This window comes from Aegilops tauschii, chromosome 5 (assembly GCF_002575655.3).
Source record: "Aegilops tauschii subsp. strangulata cultivar AL8/78 chromosome 5, Aet v6.0, whole genome shotgun sequence".
NCBI lineage: Eukaryota > Viridiplantae > Streptophyta > Magnoliopsida > Poales > Poaceae > Aegilops > Aegilops tauschii.
The window spans coordinates 562320178-562329558 of record NC_053039.3 but is presented as its reverse complement, the minus strand read 5'-3'; the positions used below and the strand labels follow the sequence as shown (position 1 = coordinate 562329558).

Genomic DNA, 9381 nt, shown 5'->3' with positions numbered 1-9381 from the left:
TTTGCAGTGCTCCCAAGCATCATTGATGCCATTTTTTTAATACTGAGGTATTTGTCAAAATTTACTATTCATCAGGACGAGATGAGCCTGGACAAGATAGCAATTGCCGCGAAATAAGTAGTTGAGTATTACAGTACAGCGTCAGAAGCTTGGCATGCAGCCAGCTTCGTTGCCTCCGTGTCAGAGACCGAACTGAACACCTGTTAGCCTGCCTTACAGGCATAAGGTGTATAGAATGGTATTCTACACGGGTTGCATAATAGCTGATGTCAACACAATGGAGTAGACAATGCATTCACTCTGAGCAAAAGTCTAGCACGGCTGTTCTTGAAAGCATCACACATCACAGAGAATGGAAGAGATGAAATAATCACCACACCTAGAAATCCACGGTACAAATCACGCTTGGTCTACATCAGCTGCAAGCCGCCCATTGCTGTTCAGGTCAGCATTTACATACAAAGTTTTGTAGAACTCTTAGGAACACAATTATAAGGGAAACTTTATTTTAAATAGGAAACGGGCGGATGCTATATCCATGAGGTTACAAACTGTGTTTGGCCCCAACATGTGATTGTGAGCCACACTGAACTTGGACAAGGACATGTGAGCTATGTCTGGAGGAGGACGGAATCAATCCACTGACAGATCATTAACCTCCAGTTACGACTTTGTTGTTCCCATATACGACGTGGTCACTCCCAGATACGACATTGTTGTTGCCCGTTACCATATTGTTCCCCCCGGATACAACATTGTTATTCCCATTTACAACATGGTCATTGTCAGATACAACATTATTGGTCCCAGATACAACATGGTTGCTACCAGTTAGGACATTTTTGTTACCAGATCTGACAGTGTTGTCGCTCCCGGATACAGTGTTGTCGTCCCCAGATATGACAGTGTTGTCGTTCCCAGATACAGTGTTGCCATCCCCAGATCTGACATAGTTGTTGGTTCCAGTTATGACATTTGGTTGTTGTTGGAGTGTTCTCCTATTACACTTCACATACAATGGCATGTTAGTGAAAACCATACGCTGTGAACGATCAGCGGTGGTGAGGCCCTTGAGCAGTGTCAAACCCTTGGGTACGTCGCCAATCAATGAATTATTTGAGAGATCCAAGTAGCGAAGGTGGTCGAGATCACGAATCCACGACGGGATGGTGCCAACTAATTGGTTGTTAGCAAGGCTGAGCGACTTGAGTTTGGTACAATCCACGAGGCTAATCGGGAGAGACCCACTCAAGTAGTTGGCGGCAAAGTCAACCGAAGCAAGAAGTGGCATGCCGGAGAAGTTGACACGAGCAATCGGACCAGACAAGGAGTTGTTCCGGAGGTTGAGCTCACGGAGAGATGACAATGATGATAGAGACGGCGGCAACGATCCAGAGAATCCATTGGAGTGCGTGGACAAATGGTCCAGCGACGTGAGGTCGCCAAACACGTCAGGGAGGCGGCCGGAGAAGCGGTTGACAGACAAGTCCAGCAAGGTGAGGTTCTTGAGCTCTTGGAGGTGCGTGCTCAACTGTCCAGTGAGCTGATTGGATTCGAAGGAGAGCTTCTGCAGCCCAACAAGGCTGAAGAGGGAGGTAGGGAGGGAGCCCGTGAAAGAGTTGGAGCCGAGGAAGAGCTCCTCCAGCTGCGCAAGGCCCACCAGGGAGGCTCCTGGGACTGGCCCCGAGAGGCCATACCCTGGAAGCCGTAGCACCGTGACACGGCCTCTGCCGCCGTCACAGCCCACACCTTCCCAGCCGCAGCACGACGCGCCAGACCACGCGGCACGGAGAAGGGCGCCCCCGCCGCCAAGGTTCCCGGCAAAGCCCTGCAATGCACGGAGGTCGTCAGGGTGGCATGACTTGGCGTGCGCCGCCAGCAAAAGAAACACCAAGAAGAGGAGCAGCAGCTGGCATTTAGCCATGGTGGTATGTAAATATGTGTGCACAAACGCAAGCACGCAGCAAGTGCTCTTGTCTCGGCACAAACTGCTTGGGTGGTGCATCTTATAGACTTGTTAACCATGCGCTGCAATTGTCCGTGGCCACAAGCCCACAATTGTTTTCTTTAATGAAATACACACTTGATAGAAACTTGATTTTCATGCAGGGTGCTGTCCGTCGACTGAATTGGTGGGGGGCCATGCGTTGCAAGTACTAGTCCGTGCCCACAACTGCCATCTGCCAAACTTGATTTTCAGGTATGTCGACTGAAATTCGTGGGTAACTCGAGCTGGGAACTCCTGCTCCTCAGATCTACTGGTCCCATCCTACTGTCGTGGACAGCCGCCCAAGCTAGTCCAGTAGGGTTTGTCGAATTTTTATAAGCTGATTTATCGACGTTTATACAAAATAGAAGAATATCCAGGCATTGCTACGGACCATAGGAAAATAACGTCTCTGGCGATATGAACATGTATTTCTTTCCTCCTCACTGGACGCCATTTTTAAAAATAAAGGAAATTATGGAAGCAAAAAAAGAAAAAGAAAAATTAGCACAAAGCACACACTTAATGCACCATGTAGCCATATAGCGTCCTGGCTAAGACCATCAACAAACATTTCATCTCTAATCCGCTTAACCACCATTTCTTGCTCATCTTCCTTCCTTGGAAATCTCGAAGGACGAGGTACCTTAAGGGTGTCGCAGTCATCGCACTGCTCCTCATCTCTCAGAACTATCTTCTGCAAGTTGGGACATCGCTCCAACATGGATCTTATAAATGTAAACTGTTGTTCGAGTGATTTAAATCCAGCAAATTCTAGCTCTTTTAGAAGCCTGTTCTCGGAGCTGCTGTCCAAGTGCATTTCCCACCGAGGACTCTTTCTGTCATGGTAGGAAGCAGGTCTGGCCTCGCCCACATCGCATGTATGTTCCCATACCTGCATGTGTGTTACCGATTCATTAGATATGTCAATTGAACCAAGTTCTAGCCAACTTTTCATCAAAATTTGTGAAAAACTAAAGCTCCAAATGTGGACAAGAAAATAAATATAGACAAAGGCATCACCTCAATATGCAACATTTCGATAGATGGTGCTGCTACAAGAAAGGCTGTCGTCCATGAAATGTCAAATTCAACAAATATACCACGTACGAACAGCTTCCTTAGTTTGCTGAATGCGGTGCGAAGTTCCTCCATTTCAGCTTGCACCCAAAGCTGATCACAACATTAAATAAACAAACAAAATAAGAATTGATAGTTTGCAAGCACAGAAGTGAGATTATCAAAGAATTTACAGCTACGTTTGTTCTCTATCATAAATAAACACATCCATGATATAACTTCTATATCTGCAACGACATGACAAATACCAAATAAAGTACCATTTGGAGAAAATAAAGTACTTACGGTTTCTCCTTGGAAATCCAATGTGAGAGTATGTATGCTTGTTACTCCATGTAGAAGTTCACTTAATCTAAATAACCGTTGATCACAATTTGAACCACTTGAGAGTTCTAATTCCCCAAGAGATGGGACAAAACCAAAGGTCAATGGGGCAACCTGAGATACCCAGGTCTCCCATAAGAACTTCTCTAATTTCGGGAGGCACACCAGGTCGATTCTCAGAAAGCGACACTTCTCGATTTCTAGAACACGGAGTTTTGAGCCTGGTGCATCAATCTTAAAGAGAGAGAAGGAACCAGTATCACAATGATGAAGAGTTAGATGCGTCAGTTGCTTGCAGCAGTCAAACAGGAGATGGTGCATGTCCAATTTGTCAAAGCCTACATTTTTTAGAGAGAGCTTTGTGAGGCAGAGGAGCACACTAGGGTAGGCAGTGAAAAAAGCATCTATGTCTTGAGCTCGCTGTTGCAGCTCTTCCTCACTACAGTCGAGAGGCTCTATCTCATCAAGAATGGTGAGATCCAAATCTTTCAACAAACCACTGTCGATTGCATCACCTATCAGTTGGCCAACTTCGCAAAGGAAATTGCTGATCAAGTTAAGGTGCAAACTTGAGATACTGGATTCTCTCTGTTGTTTATCCAACAAACTCCTGGTTGCTTTGGTTAAAGACGCCATAGCTTGTTCCATATCATTTGCCTCAATAGGGTCAGCACACGGAGCAGATAGGACATCCTTGACATTGATGCTGAGCTCAGGCAGCCACCAACTAAGATGCCTCCACCGTGTAGAGAGCACACTTGTCCTTGCAGCTACACGTGAACTGACTCTCCCCAAGATGGACAGTAAAAGATCGTCGGTCAGGGTACTGAGCCTATCTTCGCCGTCCAGTTGCTGCAACATAAATCAAGGATCAACTATTTAGCTGCCACATAACTGAATTTACAAATCCCAAGCAGAAAATAGTCAGACATGTTGACATGAACAATAATCACTCTAGTGCCTAAGTTGTTTGAATATATCTACTACTGCTACTACAGTATACAAACTCTGAAATTTGAATTCCAAGATGGGAACGCAACTAGGGCTGCTGATTAGTACTCCCTCGGTACTGCCAAAACCCAGGGCCTCGCGCCACGCGCAACACGGTACCAGATCGGGTGTGACTCGACGGAGCGGCGGAAAGAAGTAAGGCATTGGAGCAGGGCTTCACCTTGGGGCTGTAGGTGCAGAAGTCGTCGGCCCTGAAGAGCCCGCTCGTGAGGTCCGGCGGGCACTCCTTCCTCGGCTCCTGCGCGGCGACCATCGCCGGCGGCAAGGCGGGCTTCCTCGGCGAAGACGACGGTGACGCGACAGGGGGACGGAGTGGCTTCTCCGCGAAGGTGACAGCGAGAGGGAGGAGGTCCCCGGCGCGAGAGCGCCTCTTTGGTGGACGACGCCGCGGCGAGAATCCACCGGCGGCGTAGGGAGTCGGGACGGGATTGGGGATTATTTTCTTTTTGGTTTTTTAGGCTATATTTTCCTTTTGGGTGAGACAGAGGAAGGCCCAGTTTGAAGCCCAGAGAGTGCTCAAGGGCCCTAAGCATTGTTTCCTTTTGAAGGTGTAAGGCGTAAAAAAAAGATAACCCGGTGCATGCAGCTCCGGCTTGTGCAGGTTTACGGTTACCGCTGCGTCAAGGTTCTCCTTCGTAATAAGGAGTAAAACAGAGGTTGGGCTCACGCTGAAAGTCTTAGGGCCCCTTCTTGATTTTTGACACGTCAGCTTAGTCCCATGAGTCTCAAAGCTTACCTATCCCCAAAAATCACTTGGAGTACATACCAATCATAGGTACAGGCTATTTGTATGACTTAGGAATCAAAACACATGCATTCTTGGTGGCGTCAGCTGTGTAAAATAAAAATTATGGCTCCTCGACAATGTTGAACTTGACGCGCTTTGGCCCAACATGGATTTCACATATTTCTTCTACTACGACATCGCATGCCGCAAGGTTATGAACGTGCTCTGTGCTGATCTACCAGCCACGTTTAAGAAGTTAGCCGATCCAGCCAGGTTCATCATGGATGCAATCTCCAAGGTACTCTCATGCAGTGGCGGAGCCAGGATTGGCTAATGCCCCAGGAGAGAAATTGAGGGTTGAAAACTACCTCAAAAAACTCTAGTTTCAAGGCATACAAAGTCAACCTATAGGAGACCAAACAGAATATTTAATGGCAACATTTGTTCCATGATGGGTCAACTAATAAAACAAGACAAATCCAATAAAAAAAGACAATATATGCATATATAGATGATACAAAAGATTGATACCAAATCAAAGGATTTCAATAGAAGAAGAAGCTATACCTTAATGAGAATTTTGAAATGCAAATCGATCGGTGGTTTCTTCAATATTATCATATACATCTTGCTCAATGTAACATATCATTCTATGATTCATCCAATCACCACTTATTTTGTTCCTCAATCCAGTCTTGATAATCCCACGATGAGGTCGTCTTGGGGCCCCACACTTCAGCTTAATCTCACCAATCTCAAAGCTCGCCTATCCCCAAAATCACGTGGAGTACATACAGGTACTTAGGTACAGGCTACTTATGAACTATAAATCAAAATGCATGCATTCTTGGCCGCACCAACTACAACTCCTCGCACCGTTGGTGCACTTTGAGCCAACATGGGTTTCATAGATTTCCCCCACCACATCTTCGAGTGCCGCAAGGTTATGTAACTATTATCATTAGTAAGTTGAGATTGACTTCTTTTCCAATTGAGTGTTTTTCTCATTCTACCATTTTAAAACCAAACGAAAAAACCACTCTTGTTTCCTCCACAAGGTGGCTTTTTGAGCACTTTCATTGCTCCAATACAAAAGACAATAGGCGCTTCGTGTCGAGCTGCCAGCCGCGTTCAAGCAATTAGCCGATCCAGCCAGGTTCGCCATGGATGCAATCTCCGAGGTGCTCCAATGGACAATCCCGCAATGAGGTCACATGTCAGCCCACCGGCCTACCGTCAACATGCATGCTCATACTGGAGCATGGTGGTGCCAGCACTAGCCGCTCCAGAGTGATATTGGGGTTGCGCGGTGCGGCCGATGGCACATTGTATGGCCATGGAGTGCAGGGAGGCGGCTCAACGGAAGGGTGCTTCCATTATCACCGGTTCTACGACCTGAGCACCACGACAGTTGTTAGAATCAGCAAGGATCGTGTGTCCGTTACCCGGAATTCATGGACGGTAGTTGTTGGGGAATGTAGCATGCAATTTCAAAAAAGTTTCTACGATCACGCAAGATCTATCTAGAAGATGCATAGCAATGAGACTGGGAAAGTGTCCATGTACCCTCGTAGACCGAAAGGGAAAGCGCTATGTTAACGCAGTTGATGTAGTCAAACGTATTCTCGATCCAACCGATCCAAGTACCGAACGTACGGCACCTCCGTGTTCAGCACACGCTCAGCTCGATGACGTCCCTCGAGCTCTCGATCCAGTAGAGGGTCGAGGGAGAGCTCTGACAGCACGACGGCATGGTGACGATGATGTGATGTCATCCACGCAGAGCTTCACCTAAGCACTACGACGCTATGACCGGAGAAGTAAATTATGGATAGGGCACCGCACACGGCTAAGAGAATTTTTGGTGTGTCTTTGGGGTGCCCCTGCCCACGTATATAAAGGAACACTACTAGGGAAAACCTTTTACACAGAACTTTAGCAATAGCGCTTGTTAAAAAAGCACGCTACTGCTACACAGCAGTAGCAGTAGCGCGTGCAAAATAACCGCGCTGCAGATACATTTATAGCAGTAGCGCGTCCCATGGTAAAAGCGCTACTACTAAAATTTCCACCACTAAGCCGATAGGCTACACATAGTAGTAGCGGTCTTTTAGAAACAGCGCTACCGCTAATATTGTTGTAGCAGCGCGTTTAGGTGTAAGACGCTACTGCTAACGAAAATAAAATAAAATGAAAAACAAGTAGAAAAGTAAATGAAAATGAAAGAAATAGAAAAAGGAGAAAGAAAAAATGTAAAGAAAAATAAATGAAAAAAGGAAAAAAAAAGGAGAAATGCATAGCAGTAGCGCGTTTCTAGAAACGCACTGTAGCTAACTTAGCTATAGCGCGTTTTCAGAAACACGCTACCGTTATGTTTCACTTAACCAGCGGTTTCCCTCCCCCCCGGCCACCACTTCTCCCCCAAATCCCTCGCCACCACTTCGCCGCCGTCTCCCCAATTCGCCGTCGCCCCACTTCGCTGCCATCTCCTGCCGGCGTGGACGCTTGCAACCTCACCGTCTCCCCCCGAGGCCGCCCTCATCCTCACCGCCACCGCCCGAGGCCGCCCTCAGCCTCACCGCCGCCGCCCGAGGCCGCCCTCGACCTCACCGTCGCCGCCCTCGACCTCACCGCTGCAGCCCTCGACCTCACCGCAGCCTGAGCCCGCCCAGGACCGCCGCTGCCCGAGCCCGAGCCCGCCCTCCCCGCCCCTGCCTCCATCGCCGAGCACCTTCCGCCATCGTCTCTCCCCTCTCTGTAAGCCCCCCACCCCTCCCCCCACCACTCCTCTCTCTCTGCATTTTAGAGCAAAAATTAGAAGAGCAAACGTTAGTTTATAGCAAAAGATGTTAAGTAGTAGATGTTAGAGCAAAAATTAGTTTAGAGCAAAAAATTTGGTTTACAGCAAAAGTTAGTTACGGCAGTAGGGTTTAATTAGGGTTTTTGTTTTCATAGATGTTTTTTAAAGAAAAAAAGAAGAAAATGTTGTAGCAGTGCTGCTTGTAGTATATAGTGATACTAGTAGATGTTAATTAGGTTAGCGCAGTAGTGGTACTAGTAGATGTTAATTAGATGTTTTTTAGTTAGGGCAGTAGGGTTTTGCTAGGTTAATTAGGTTAGTAGTGCTGCTAGTAGTAGTGGTACAGTAGGTTAATTAGGTGAAGTTAAATGAATAACCTAAATGAATGAAATTAGTAGTTAACTGAATTTTTTTCCTTTCATCATTATAGAGCACTAAAGTTAACTGAATTTTGTTCTATTAGTAGTTCAATGAATTTTATTCTACACTTAGTTTTTGAATTAGCTTATGAAATTTGGACATGTATATTTGGACATGTGGTTGCTCGTGTATATTTGGACATGTGTTGCGGTGTCGAAGATGGATATTTGAACACTGTTTCCAGGGAATGAAGCCGAGTGGCCTATGTTTTGCCGGAATGTTGATTCATTTCCGTTCTAGAAAATTTCAGGTTCTCGATTTGTCCACTTTTTAGCAAAATTCATGCTGAAATTTTTCGTGAATTTCGGCATGACTTGTGCTACAAACTAGGACATATCGAGTGCCCGGGATTTGCCGCACCGGGAAGGAGTCAACGTTCCTGCAAAGCATAGGCCTTTTTTATGTCATTATTCATTTTATTAGGTCTAGAATTAATTGACTAGATTTAATCGTAGGAAACATGGCTAGCAACAATGAAGGACAGGGTTCTAATGACTGCGACAACGTCTACCTAGCGGCAGAAGAATTTTTGAGGGAAGCTGACGATCAAGAGTTGATGTTGCTGGGTCCACCTGTCACATCAATGATTGAGACCGACATCGAGACCGGCACTGAGACTGAGACCGGCGCTGTAACTGAGACCGTCTCCGAGACTAGCGGAGCCGGTATAGAACCGAAAGCAAAGAGGCAATGGCTTCCTAACAAGCTCAGGACTACTAGACTGGTGGTCACGGAGGTGGACGACGGCAATTTTAAGCCAAACGCACCCGAGGAAGCGCGCGCGTGCTACGGCAATCAAATAGGCTGCATCATACGGACAACCGCCAGCATCAACGATGAGATACTAAAGAAGATAGATAATATGAGGCCCTCCCTCCTAAAGAAGCCGCACCAGATATTCTTGTTCCCGGGCCGGAATGAAAAGGATTATAAAGATCCAGATAAGGACCCGGCAATGAAGAAGATAAACAAACACGCCATGACCAAGTTTAGCGACGCGTTGGCCGCCTGGAAATCAAGGGTGAAATATCG

The 9381-nt window shown here is 46.7% G+C and overlaps 1 protein-coding gene across 2 annotated transcripts; it reads right to left on the bottom strand.

Annotated features, from left to right (window-relative positions):
• Nucleotides 1–290: 290 nt before the first annotated feature.
• Nucleotides 291–5251, bottom strand: LOC120965445 (putative F-box/FBD/LRR-repeat protein At2g05300). Of its 2 annotated transcripts, none has more exons than XM_073498432.1 (4): nt 4563–5251; nt 3353–4243; nt 3011–3160; nt 291–2882 (listed from the first exon to the last, which is right to left on the bottom strand). In XM_073498432.1, the coding sequence occupies exon 4, from the start codon at nt 2003–2005 to the stop codon at nt 653–655; it is 1353 nt and encodes a 450-aa protein (XP_073354533.1). In that variant the 5' UTR covers nt 2006–2882; nt 3011–3160; nt 3353–4243; nt 4563–5251; the 3' UTR covers nt 291–652. The 2 variants fall into 2 exon arrangements, with proteins under 2 accessions (XP_073354533.1, XP_040247159.1); XM_040391225.3 differs by having other exon boundaries at nt 2318–2882; nt 4563–5209.
• Nucleotides 5252–9381: the final 4130 nt, after the last annotated feature.

Coding starts and splice junctions, on each gene's coding strand:
- LOC120965445 (XM_040391225.3), bottom strand. CDS start 4,655: ATGGTCGCCGCGCAGGAGCCGAGGAAGGAGTGCCCGCCGGACCTCACG. Junction 4,244..4,562: donor TCTGCACCTACAGCCCCAAG/GTGAAGCCCTGC, acceptor TTTATGTTGCAG/CAACTGGACGGCGAAGATAG. Junction 3,161..3,352: donor TGGATTTCCAAGGAGAAACC/GTAAGTACTTTA, acceptor TGTTGTGATCAG/CTTTGGGTGCAAGCTGAAAT.